This window comes from Triturus cristatus, chromosome 9, assembly GCF_964204655.1.
Source record: "Triturus cristatus chromosome 9, aTriCri1.1, whole genome shotgun sequence".
Lineage (NCBI taxonomy): Eukaryota > Metazoa > Chordata > Amphibia > Caudata > Salamandridae > Triturus > Triturus cristatus.
In genome coordinates, this window is record NC_140592.1 from 737,115,659 (window position 1) to 737,128,428 (window position 12,770).

Genomic DNA, 12,770 nt, shown 5'->3' on the forward strand with positions numbered 1-12,770 from the left:
AAATCACTGAAGTGTACTATTATTTTGGCTTATATGTGATTACATCCGTTTCCTACTCCTGTGGGGAAAAGTCAATAATTACTTGGAGAGAGGTGCCACTTTTGCAGTATGCTAAGATCCTCTGGGTGTCTCATTGGATGTTTCGGGCCGTCTTGTTTTTGCAGCGTTTTCGAAACATGGGGTACACAGCGCTACTAATTCCAGTTACTATACTAACCTTTGCCAAAGGTTTCTGTCCACCTGTAGGCTGACCCATTGGTTTGTGTGCCGCAGTCCGTCCACAGGAGTAAAAGAGGCCACTACTTGTCCGGGACTGCACAGGGAGACACATTTTGCAAACAAAACGCTTCCAACTGAGGTGAGATTGAAGACGTACACTGAACAAAAAGGTAGAGTCCCGGTATAGGGTCAGATGTGATGTCAAAACCATCCAAGGTGGAGAGTTCAGAGTATAAAATGAAGTACGAGTTAGCGAGCTCTAAACAGGTTATGCAGTACCGAGCCAGAAAAAACTGGGACATGAGATGTGCGGGGGGGGGGGGGGGGGGGGATGAGCAGTACACCTGCTAGCCATTGAAATGCTTAAAAAGCAATACATCACTGAGTGGGGATGGCGGCATGCTTAGTACAGTCTGCATTTTTTTTTTTTTGATCAGGTTAGGAAGCAGCAGCATGCCGACTAAAAACGGATGAACGTGTGTAGTAGCCACTACAAACAGTTTACAAAGAGGTTTTGTGGGTTGCCACAAGGTGTCAGCAGTTACCAAAAGTTAGAAACTGAGGAATAGTGAAAGTAAAGGTACATTAATTTATCAACCTGTAAACTTTTTTTAAAATTTGAGAAATCATTTTATATGCGCTTTCTGTACGCCTTTATCAGCTTCTATTTTAAGTTTGTCTCGACTGGCATACTGCAATGTCATTGAGCGAGGCTCACACAACACAGGGTGGTTTTGGCATTAAAGAATCCCAAGAGAGCTTGTTAGACGCAGTAGGAGTAAACACCCTGGGTAGCCAGATACATCAACTTATACAAGAACAACTTTGGGACTGCAAGTTGATAGGCATATCAGAGCCATTCCACACTTCAACATATCCAAAAGCAGGGGCATTAGAAGATAGATTACGCAGTAATCACAAACCAGAAGAGTAAAATGCATTCATCAAAGTGAAAGACGAAAGCCGGGCAATTTCCGGGGACCCGTTTGATTCAAGCAGGTGCACCTACACCCGAATGCTACAAACTCAACTAATGAAATGAAAACACCCTAACTTCATAGCACAAACCCTTCCCTTGACTGTTTGTGGATTGGCCGAAACATCCATAGAGATGCCCTGAGGAACTAAGCATCCTGGAAGGGTGTTCACCTCTTTCGAAGTCATCAGACGGATTCCAATCCTTTACTTTTGTGTTATAACATAACGCGATCTGGGAGTTGTAGTTCTCTTTTGCTTCCATTAGCTCACTTAGGCTGATAGAGCTGATAGAAAATAGATGCAGTTAAAAAGTTCAAGACGGGAGACAGTGTCCATGAAGACCTGGAGTGAGGAAGTAATCCTACTTCTCAACAAGAATTGGGAAGGACTTAAATCACTCCCCGTTACCTTCCCGATTGCCTGTACCATGGAGGTATGCTCTTACAATGCCTTCCCATATCTGACGACAGTCTAGTCCTTATGCACATTCGGTGACCACTAATTGTCTAAATTACAGTGACTGCCACAAGCAATATGCAGGGAGATCACAGGATGGCGTAAATGCACCACAATATGCTGCTTACGCACCAAGTGATTAGCGCAGGCCGCGAACGCTCCATGGCAGTCGTCTGCAATACACAAATTAACCATATGGAGGAGCAGAGAGCTTTATTGTGCCATAGCATTCTTCTGGCACACACATTCAGAATGATTGACCATTACGCGCTTCTTGCAAATGGATGCCACTGCAGCCAGTATTGGTATATTTCACCTGCCCAATCCCCAAATTTGTGAAAGATTCAGATTTAGAGTTTGGGAACATTTACAACTGAATTTTCTGAACACAAATACATTACACAGATAGCAATAACCACACATTTTGAAAGATCTAGGTATGAACTTGACCCAGTGGGGAAAAAAACAAAAATGTACATATTGCTCAAGAACTTATGACATGGTAAGGAAAGTCACAGAATCAAGATCCAGGTCTGGCCAGTGGCTGACGGAGAACTCCCAAAAATAATGCCCATAATGAAACATCACACACATGTCACTCACATACAAGATATCTTGGATAGTATTCCTACTGGCAAGAGATCGCAACGGGGTAGCATAGATAATAAACCGCAAGGGGAAGGTGCCTCACATGCCAACACTGTTACATACATGTTGGCCTACATGCCAAAACTCCCTATTTTTTAATCTCTAAAGGCTTGATTTTTTTTTTACCCAATTATCAAAGCCCTAACCGCAATGGAAGATAATGGGAACATTAATTTCCTCTGATTTTTAGGTCTGGGATTTGACAAGGCAGCTGCCAAACATACCTGCTTCTAACACTACACACCCAGTGACCTTTACATCTTCCAATTTCAACCATTGCCTTTTGTCTACAAAGCATCCTTCAGCCACTGACATGAGACATGGTCAATCATGTCTTGGCTCAGCCCTGTGGAGTATTCATCTCTCAACTAATGCTATTGGCTAAGTACATCCTGCCACCTCCAAACCAGTGCTTCCATTGAACTGCATGAAATACTACTTTCCAACTACAGCCCTCATCATCAGCTCCTGCTGTGTTTCGCTACAATGTGCCAACACTGCTCATGTTAGCACAGTAAATGCAGATCCTGGCTCTGCCAAAGATTGTGCCTATTCCCAAATGTTGGCATGTACAGCCAGTTCTTTGGGCCCTCGGGATAACGGTTAATCCTAGTAAAATATATTGCTCCTGCCTCTGTATACATTCCACCATTTGAGAATAAGTAAAAGAAAGATGGGGGAGGGGGGCGGGTGGGGGAGTCAATTACGATAAATTAATTCTAGTATTAACTTGCATTGGACAGAGGATGTTTTAGGAGGAAAAAAGCTAAATCGGAGAGTCTTCTGCCTAAATGGGTGGTGGTGCATATGCATCAGGCAGGGACTGCCATGGAAGGGGATCAGCTCCTCGATTCAAAATGTAGGACATCTCAGGAACTGCAACAATGGGCTGGGCTCAGGGTGAATTATTTTGCTTGGTGCTTCAACATGAGAGGGTCTAACCCGGTGGCATGAGGTTTCACTTCCTTTCTAAATTAGTTCTTCGTGTGCCATCCCCTCACTGTCAGCCGGTGTTATCTTGGGAAGGCAACCGGGCATAGTTTGTTTTATTTCTGACTAGCTTTTAGAGTACCTTAAGTTAGAATATGGCTCTGCTAGAATGTGGCTATGCTAGATTATGACTCGGTAGCAGAAGCAACCAGTTCTTCTGCCAAAGATGAGACAGTTCTACAGTTCAAAATGAATTAGATAGCATACCTGTCCACTGCCCTTTTATAGCATATAGTGGTTTTAAGCTCAGTGCTAAAAAGACTGGGACAGGAAGGTATATACTGCTACTCCCTTGTCTATGTGGCAGGGCCTCTTTTCCAAAACACAAAACTGACCCTTGGGTCTGTGTAGTGTGAGCCTAGTTGGAGATAATACACCTAACTAGAAGGCATCCTTTTATAGGACGGTTTCCCTCACCCACCAGAGGCGTCATGCTTCATCATTAGGGAACCTCCTTGTATCATTATGCCTAGTCATGATACGGGCTACAACCCCCTCTCTGAGAAGGAGGAGCTATGGGATGTTTTTAGTGCAAAATGGAGGTATATAAGGAATACCCAATGATGGGCCGGTTTTCACCAGCCATAGAGATTATCACTCATGAAGTCTCCATAACTGTGAAACCAGCTAAAATCAACAAGGCTGGCAAAGACTATTTAAACTGCACTTACTTGTCTTACGCAGACAGAAAGTGGTCCAAAAAGGACAGCTAATGTCGAAGGGTAAGCTAAGGGAACAACTAGGTTAAACACTAATAAGTACGCTGAGATAGCAAGCGTACACAAATTGTTTTGTTTCTAAGCGCTGGCAAAAGGTATTAATCACCCTTCATTGGTTCTCATAATGACACTGGCAGAATGAGCGATAAGCGGGCCCACCGGACTATTAATCTGTAATCGTCAAGTTACATTTATTGTTCTACTGGAATAGAAGAAAATCCTCCGACTGACTCCTTTTTGGCTGAAAGCCTCCACCAGTAGCCGTGTTTTTCAACCCTTATTCAACACATCTAAGTAATCCCAAAACTCCTTAGATAGATGTACGAATTTATGACATCAAATCATCGTCTGTGTTGGCACGTCAGTAAAACGCCACAATCTTTGAGTGAAGCAACACAAATGCTGACTACGACATCCAACTGATCCACACAATCCAGGCTCTCCTCATAAAGGGCCAGAAGCAAGGAGCATTCAGAAAGACTTGATCTCAAATTCTATTTCAATAGGGAAAAAAAACTTGGAGAGAAAAGATTATCTTAGACATTATCCATAATAAATGAATTATATCTAAGGAGTTCTTGGATTACTTAGAAGTGGAGGAGCAAAAAAATAAATAAGAATTGAAAAACATGAAAAAATGGTGTAGGATTGCACCCAAAAAGTAGTGCATTGGAGGACTTTCTTCAGTTTTGGAGAGAGCAACATTTGGATCTACTTGTGTGCCCTGTGGGGTTGAAGGACGCTCTTTGACAGCGCCCAGAGGTCTGTAATTGAACTGTGGATTACAAATTTGATAACAGGCATGCATATCATAGGGTCCCAAGTGGGAATTCACACATCACCAAGTTACACCCAGATCTCTGCAATGCTTACACTGGCCAACTGGTTATCTTACGTGCCTCAGACACGCCTGGCGGCCATAGCAGGTCAATGGCAGCAGACCTGCAGCCAGAAGACCGATAAATGTGCTGGGCGACACCTGTGGCATCCACTGTATTGCATTTACTGAGGGCTGGGATGGAGCAGACATAAGTGTGCAGCGATGAGACAGAGTGGATAATGGCTGCACGACTTTGACAGGAGGAAACACTGGTGCAAAAGATAGAGACCAACCTCGGTTTGGGGTTGGCCAAGGTCCTGCAGGGAGGTGGAATGCAGAAATGGGAGCAATACGAACACAGAATGCCCTGCAACTATTTGACAAAGTACGAAGTTCTGAAGAAAGTGATACAACAGTGCCATCTACTGGTCAGCTATAATGTGGACTCAAGTCCAGGCAGTGCAACCGATAGGTGGAGCCAGAAGTACCAAGTTAGGAGGCCATGGTACTAACGGGGCACTGCAGAGCACTGGCACGCGTGCAGCAGTGACTCGGTGATAAGAGGCTGATCACTGCTCCAACAGCATCAGTGAGGGTACAGTCAGTGTATGACACAGGCTTGCATCCTAGTGAGGCTGGTTCGGATGCAGCAGGGTCATGGCCCGGGAGGTAGGCCAAGGGTCAGCACCAAACCTCGGTGCGCCATGCGCTACCGCTTGGGGACGGCCAGGGCACAGCACTGAGCCAGTGGATTCTAACCCTGGGTGGCAGATCTAAAAGCAGCATTAATGCTTCTTATTGAGTTCATCCCAAATGTGCATGTGACCCTCTCCCTGCGCTAGAAACCCACCAATGCATGTGACACACGCACCCATGTGCGCGCACAGACTGGCATCCGCGACCTTCACAGTTACCAGGCCTCCCCCTTATAATTCTCCAAACACAACCACAGGATAAAAAAATAGAGGTCGCCCCCTCAAATGTCTCCTAGTAAGACAGTACCCAAATTGCACAATTGTACACTACTCGAAGCTCGCCATCCTGCTACCTGCAGAGGACCAGAAGCCCTTGCCCACCTACCACTTAACCAGGGTGGTGCTCAGTCTTATCAGAGAGCGTGGCGCAGCTGCAGTGTCACCCCCCCCCCCCCCCCGCACACCCACCTCTCAAACATAGATCTCTGCGCTCCTTGTGTCCTTTCATGGTGTACAGCACAGGCCTTGGAGCAGCCCGACGCCATCCATGTTCCTTGCCAGCATTTGGCAAACAGGGCTGGCAGTCCAGGCGGGACGAAGCAGGGTCTAAACTGGGGGTTGGCGCAGGAACAGAAATGGCAGCAGAGCCTACAGTTTCTCTACCACGGGCACCTCGCTCAGCCAGCCTCGTGTCCAGGACTCTCTCTCTCGTTCCTCTCAGTCCATCATGGCTTCCAGCATCTCGAGGAAGAGCTTGTGCATGGGCACCTTGCCTTCCAGCTTGATGCTGTAGAAGTGGTGCAGCACCTTACTGGCAGTCTGGCGCAGCAGCGGCAGGGTGAGCAGCAGCTTGCCCGCGCGCCGCGGCTCCTCGGGGTGCTTGCCGCTCTCGTAGTCCAGGAGGGCCTCGTGCAGCACGTCACGCAGCTTCTGCACGGCCTCGACGTCCTCGATGTGCACGGAGTCTGAAAAGAAGCAGAAGACAGGATCAAGAAACTTGCGCGACAGGAGCGACTGACGCAGGCCCGCGTCTCACACCTAGAACTGGAAAGAAAAGTTCACTTGCGTACAACAAGAGCATTGTTTTTTTAGGTCTCGGCTCGAAGGCTGCGCTTGTGCAGTCTCGGTCCGAGATTTAATGTTTTGGAGAAGAGGGGCTTGAACCCGCCCCTCTTCTCTCCTCTTCTCCATTGGCTGGCCTCTTGAATGCTGGCCAGCCTTTGGAGAAGAGGTTTGTCTCTCCGAACAGGCCCCGTCCTTTCCGGATTCGGGGCGTGTTTTTTGCTACTTTTCTCATTATCTCCTCCAGCCAATGGCAAGAGGAGAGAAAAGAAAAACACGCCCCGAATTTGAAACCGCCGCTGCCTTTCCCCGAGGCATTTCTGGCTGACCTCGGAGAAAGGCGGTGGTGTCGGGATTAGCGGAGCCCGTAGAGCCACTGCTGACACATTTCTTTCAATCTTCTGCTGCAAAGTAAATCAAATCCCCCAGAGCGGAGTGGCGAGGGTCACGGGAGGGCGGCAGAGTTGCCGGATGCGCATCTGTGAGGCAATGTGGGTCATTCCGTTGGAAGGAGCGACGGACTGCAGGAGGTTAGGGCTGGAGGACGAGACCAACCGTCTGCGTGGCTGGATAAGGAGGGATGTTGTTGGTCAAAGCTGAGGTACACTGACGGAGCTGTTTGTAGGCCCAACACACAAATAGCAGGGGAGTTGCAGGCCAAGGTTTACACCGCTCGGGCAGACTATAGGCCAGAATGTCACTATTGAAACAGAAAGGGGTGCAGTGGATCAGAAGTGGGGTGCAATGGCAGAGCTGTGTGAGGGTCCCAGAATTGGACTAGCAGGGGCCCGCCAAGGTTAAAGGACACCTCTTAAATTTGAAATCCGCATTAACAAGCGTTGGCAAAGCCAATAGGTCTCGCCAGAAAGTCTGCATTTCCCTTCCAATGTAACTGAATGAATATTTGCTGACTCTGAACCCTTCTTTTATATGTTGGAGAGTGCTCCTAACAGACGTGGCACAAAGATAAACTCTGAAATCTGTGTTTGGGTTGAATCTCCGGTAAACCCTATCAACCCTATCGGTTATGTGTGACTTCACCATCCATTGTTATTTAAAGTATCCCTGTTGGAGTGGCCTGTAAATGTTGTGAAATCCTCTGGTGTCCACAGGGGCCCTGTTTGCGTGAATTCACAACTTCTCAAATAAATAAATTAGACACCTCTGTCTCACAGGCGCGTCTACCCCTACAATACTCCAGCACCATGACTTTATTCATCGGGCTATCCGGCTGTGCAATGAGATCAGGGGTCGAAACGGGTGATAAAACTGAGAGATGAAGGAATACGGGTGACTCCACAGAGGTTGGGGATAGACAGAGGTGTCGGCTGGGTTTATAAGTGAGTGTGGTGGAATGTGGGGGGCTGTGCAGGGAGGTGTGCAGAGGACTGCACGGAAGGGATGCAGATACCTGAGCAGTGAGGTTAGTGGGGCCGGTGATTGAGCAGGTAGAGTACAGATGTTCGTGGTTCAGATGACTGCACGGAGGCTAAAAGGGCAAGGTCACTCACAGGGAGGTGCACGGTGAGTGGGGAGGGAGTGCAGCCTCGCTACAGCCACCTCCATACCTCTACACTCCATCACCGACTCCCGCCTAGGCTCCACCCCCTGCAATTTGTGGCCATCGCCGCTCGTGCCCTGATCAGGGGACCTTGGGGGATCCGGGCTGATTTCCCATCAGCTATCGATCCGTGCTTGCCTTAAAAGCTTCCACTCTGCAGACAGGAGGAATAGTCGAGGGCGCGTCACTGTGACGTCACGGCTCCCGCTCCCCATGTAATATCATTGCCACTCACGTCCCGGGAGGATCACCCCTTCTCCAGACTCCTCTACTACCAAGGTGGAAACTAAGAGGTGTGTGAGGTCACCAGAAGCCCATTCCTGCAGCTCACCATAACCGCTTCCGGGTCAGAGGGTGGGTGAGGAGAGGACTCCGGTGGCACAGATGGCTCGGGGGCGCCACTCATATTAATGCCGGATTTCCAGAAGCTCGGGCGTGTGTCGAGGCAGAGAATTAGAGTCACTTGCTACAAAAGCTTCCCCCGTCACTCTCTCTGGTGAAAGGGCGGGGAGGGACATGTAGGGGGCGTCACCGCGGTCAGCGAACCGGGAGCCATCACTTTATTGTGCTCCTCACCATCACCCACACGCACCCCAGGAAGGTGCTGGGTGACAGGCTACATGCCAGGGTTCAGCAGACGGGTGTTCAGTGGGGGTCAGCTTTTCTGTTAGGATTGTTTCCATTTGCCCCTTTGGTTCTTCCCTCTTGAACATGGCACGCTGTTCCCATCAGTTTGTATGTGCGATGAATTAATCTTTGACCTTGTAGAAGCCCCAGCGCTTCAGCCCAGGGGGCTCTCTCACCCTTAAGCTTTGTCCTCCTCGGTGAAGTTGTCATTGCCTTGATGTAAAAGCTTCTAAAAATGGAAGGTACACACCCCATCCAAGAGGGTGTCCCGGGACTCGCAGCCATCTTAGAGGATCCTACGGCCATGATATTTCCAAAACTTGTATCCCACGTGTTCCTGCATGGCAAGGCTGCCCTGTCCCATAGAGCAGATCCTCCCTTCAAGAGAGCGACACAGAGGTGGACGTAAAATTTAGATGAGCAACGGTACCCAGTGACGGAGGGAGAAGCCCCCCTTGCATCCCCCTGTCCTCCAGCTGACATGCTTCACTGGGAGGTCTGACTTCAGATTGTGTACACATGCTGTGCTCATGGGGGCCCAACTGAAAGGAAAGCGTCGGCACTCACAGCTCCAAGTTTTGTGAAGTGAGTCATGGGTATTATGTGCACTCCAGGACTGAACTGACCCCGACTGAAAATTACCTATTCTGGACCCTTTCTCTGCTGTGCTAAGTATGTATGTAATATTGTGTCAAATGCAGTCAGATAACGTGTAGACTCGAGGAATGCAGTTATATGCCCCCACATTTTAGACAGTCTCCATAACTTCTCAGCCATTAGGAGAAAAAAGTGACAGCTACCAGCAACCCTTCCCATGTTCCAGATCCAGCAGTCCACGCAGGCGTGGTCTTCATTCACTACTAACAATGACTCACTTATTGAGAGATTGCTTTTCAGCTATTATCGTTTCCATTGTTTCCTTAAATACAATTAAACAAGGCCAGAAAGTCCTTAAACATTACTCATATCCTCTTATAGATGCCATTTAAAGTCCATACTATGTTTTTTTTGTTTTTTTTAAATTAATCTTTCAATTAGACAATTGTATTGCGCTAAACAACAATGCTCTCAAATAACACTGCAATAGACACTTCACCATCATCTTTAGAAAAGTCTCAACATCTCATTCCAACTGCTGAGTGCCCGCAAGGCATTTCCTCTTGCCTTTCCTGAACCAGTACTCAAGGGCAGGCTTTATGCTTCTAACTGAGGGGACATGCAGGATCAACACTACACTCCTACCAGGAGTGGCTCCTTTTAAGAGGAAAGGCTGTGGGCCATGGAAACTCAACTGCCCCAAGTATCAGCCTTTGACTGGTGATTCCAGGGTCCAAGAACACTGAGAGGCCTACTTTGCAATGATAAAGGTGTATTGTGCTGCAATGTTTTCAGCTGTCATTGAAGCAGACTTTCAAGGCACATATACAGAGGAATGTGACTCTGCAAGATATTGACACTACTCTGCTCCCCATAAAATCATCTCCAAGCTGCCTTGCTAGTTATACACGTCACATCTCTTTCAAAGAAGTACAGTAGCCCTGTGTACTCCGCCCAACATCAAGATACTTTATCCCACGGTAGAAGCAGTTCTAGATTCGAGCAGTTACTAACAGTGGCATGAGCCGTGAATCAAGCGCCGCCTATCAACATTTAGAGGATGTATTAGTGACCGTATAATGTCATATTAACATACCCACCAATGCAGGGTGTATTAATTGGTTCGAAACACAAGGCTATGATTGGGGTACTCCTTTTTAACACTAAGGTGGATTATCAACATAACATGCATGTTCGAATCAGTTATGGTAGGTCTCGAGTTATTTTCCCATAAAGAAAGTCAGGTGAAAATTGATTAAAGCTTATTTTGCCTTGAAGACTGTTAGAGAAAAGGTCTACTATAGAGCTGTGGTTGCCACCACTGTGGCCTCTTGGCATGAGAAACACAATTTCAACTAAATGGTATAGATGCAAACAGCCATCATATGCTGAAAAAAGTAAAGTTTTTAATCCAAGTCTAAACGACAAATGATCTTTTAGAGCCCTCATTTGATGAGGGAGTGACTTCCATATGGACGTGGCCACCGCCGAAAGGCATACTCTCAGTACCTAGGGATAACTAGAGTTTTTTTCCACCAGCTGCCTCAGTCTGATGAGGAAGCAGTGAATTAGATTAGAAGAAAAGGCTTTAACAATGAAAAGCCATTGAATCATGACTGCCGCCTTAAAGTCTTTTCTAACATTTATCAGCAGCGAGTGCATCCTACACAGGGCAGAAGACACAGGGTCTTTCCACCTCAAACACATACGTAGACCTGCTGATGCTATTTTGAGTCTTTGTAACTTGTCGAGTAGAAATTTAGGGCTACCCAAAGAAATGTTGTTAGAAAAATCTAGCCTTGACATTTCTATCGCCAGGATAGACTGAATTTGTTAAAGGAGGCTTTAAAAACTCAGATTTCCACTTGTGGTGAAAAAAATCAATGTCAGCACTAAAAATATTTTATGCTTGCTCGTCATGGGTCAGCGAAGCATAATTGTTGACTAGCAGGTTCTAATCTTTGCTTACATGAAAAAGAGAGGAATCCAAATCCTGGGACCACTGAGAAGCTGGACTCTAACCAGCAAGATCTGTGCTAGGCAAGTATCCAAGATGAGTCCCGTATTACGATTAACTCTCCTTCAGGTCAGCATCACCGGACGGGTTCTCGCCGCAAAGATTAAGGTGTGATTCCAGCACAGTCATAGTAGCACCAAGCTATACCAGCTATGTGTGTGTGTGCCTCTGTGTGTGTTGCTCTGTGTGGGTGGCTTTTTTTGTAGGTGGCTCTATGCGTGGGTGGCTCTGTCTGTGTGTGGGTGGCTCTGTGTGGGTGGCTCTATTTGTGTGTGGGTTGCTCTATGTGAATAGCTCTGTGTAGGTGGCTCTGTGTGGGTGGCTCTGTGTTTGTGGGTGGCTTTGTGTGTGTGGCTCTGTGTGTGGGTGCAAATGCAATAGGTCTCGCATTTGAGATAGATTAAGCTATTGACATTGTAAATAACAATGGCGTTTCTTTAAATGTTTTAAAAATAAGAACATAAACAAAAATAATGTCATGAGCAGTGCCAATAGCTCTAACTTTAACAATGCCGAGACCATTGCATTGTAAATGCTTGTCTATAATTTGAGGTGCTCTGTCGAATCTCTCTTTCGCCTCATGCAGTCTCAAAATATTCTAATGGCAGAATTCCAGAAGATTCTGAAGAGGGAATCCCAGAAGAGTCTAAATAATTAACACTCCGGTAGCTCATCTGAGCCAACAGGATCATACGTTACTTACTACTGTGATGGAATCATGCCTTCCCTCAACTCACTGAGAGGGCCAACTCCCAAAAATCGCTTTACTTACAAGACAGCCAGTCCTGTCTCATGTATCCACCTTAACTGCCCGACCACTTTATATCCCTCAAAAATATAAAAAATTATCTTCTAATAAACATCTTAAGAAGCAAAACTAACTCCATTTCAAAACATGTTCGGAAATCTGCATAGTTGAAGTTGTTTATAATGTTCAAATTTCAATGACATTATATTCTGTGGTGTCTCTTCGGTGTAACCGTCTCTCCCCATGGGGTAGACTAAACACCTAGGGTTGTATTATACAAAGCGCCCACAGGTCTAAACGAGTGTGTGGGACAGCTTTCTGCACCCCAGAGCACTTTGCTATTATGGAAGTAGCACACAGGGCCGGCTCTAGGGCGGTGCGACCGGTGCCACCGCACCGGGTGCTTGCTTCACAAGGGGGCGCCTGTTTGCTTAAAAGCAGCTGCTGCCTCCTTCCAGGCCTCCAGCACTTTTCAGTCGACAATTAAAATGTCAAGGAAACTCCAGTGATTAATGTTCTTCCTGGCAAGATCGGAGTTTTGTCTAGTGGAAGTTTTAACTCCTGGAAATTTTGAAGGTAGCGCAGAGGGTTAATATGCCTGCTGCAAGAACATGTACCATGTAGATCACAAAG

At 46.8% G+C, this 12,770-nt stretch overlaps 1 protein-coding gene across 1 annotated transcript in view; it reads right to left on the reverse strand.

Moving 5' to 3' along the window:
- Positions 1-637: 637 nt before the first annotated feature.
- LOC146798681 (estrogen-related receptor gamma-like) overlaps positions 638-12,770 on the reverse strand; it is a 54,594-nt gene continuing 42,461 nt past the window's right edge. The window contains exon 7 of the mRNA XM_085625980.1: positions 638-6,490. Coding sequence (XP_085482106.1) covers positions 6,243-6,490 — 248 coding nt within the window. The 3' untranslated portion in view covers positions 638-6,242. The remainder of the gene's footprint in view (positions 6,491-12,770) is intronic.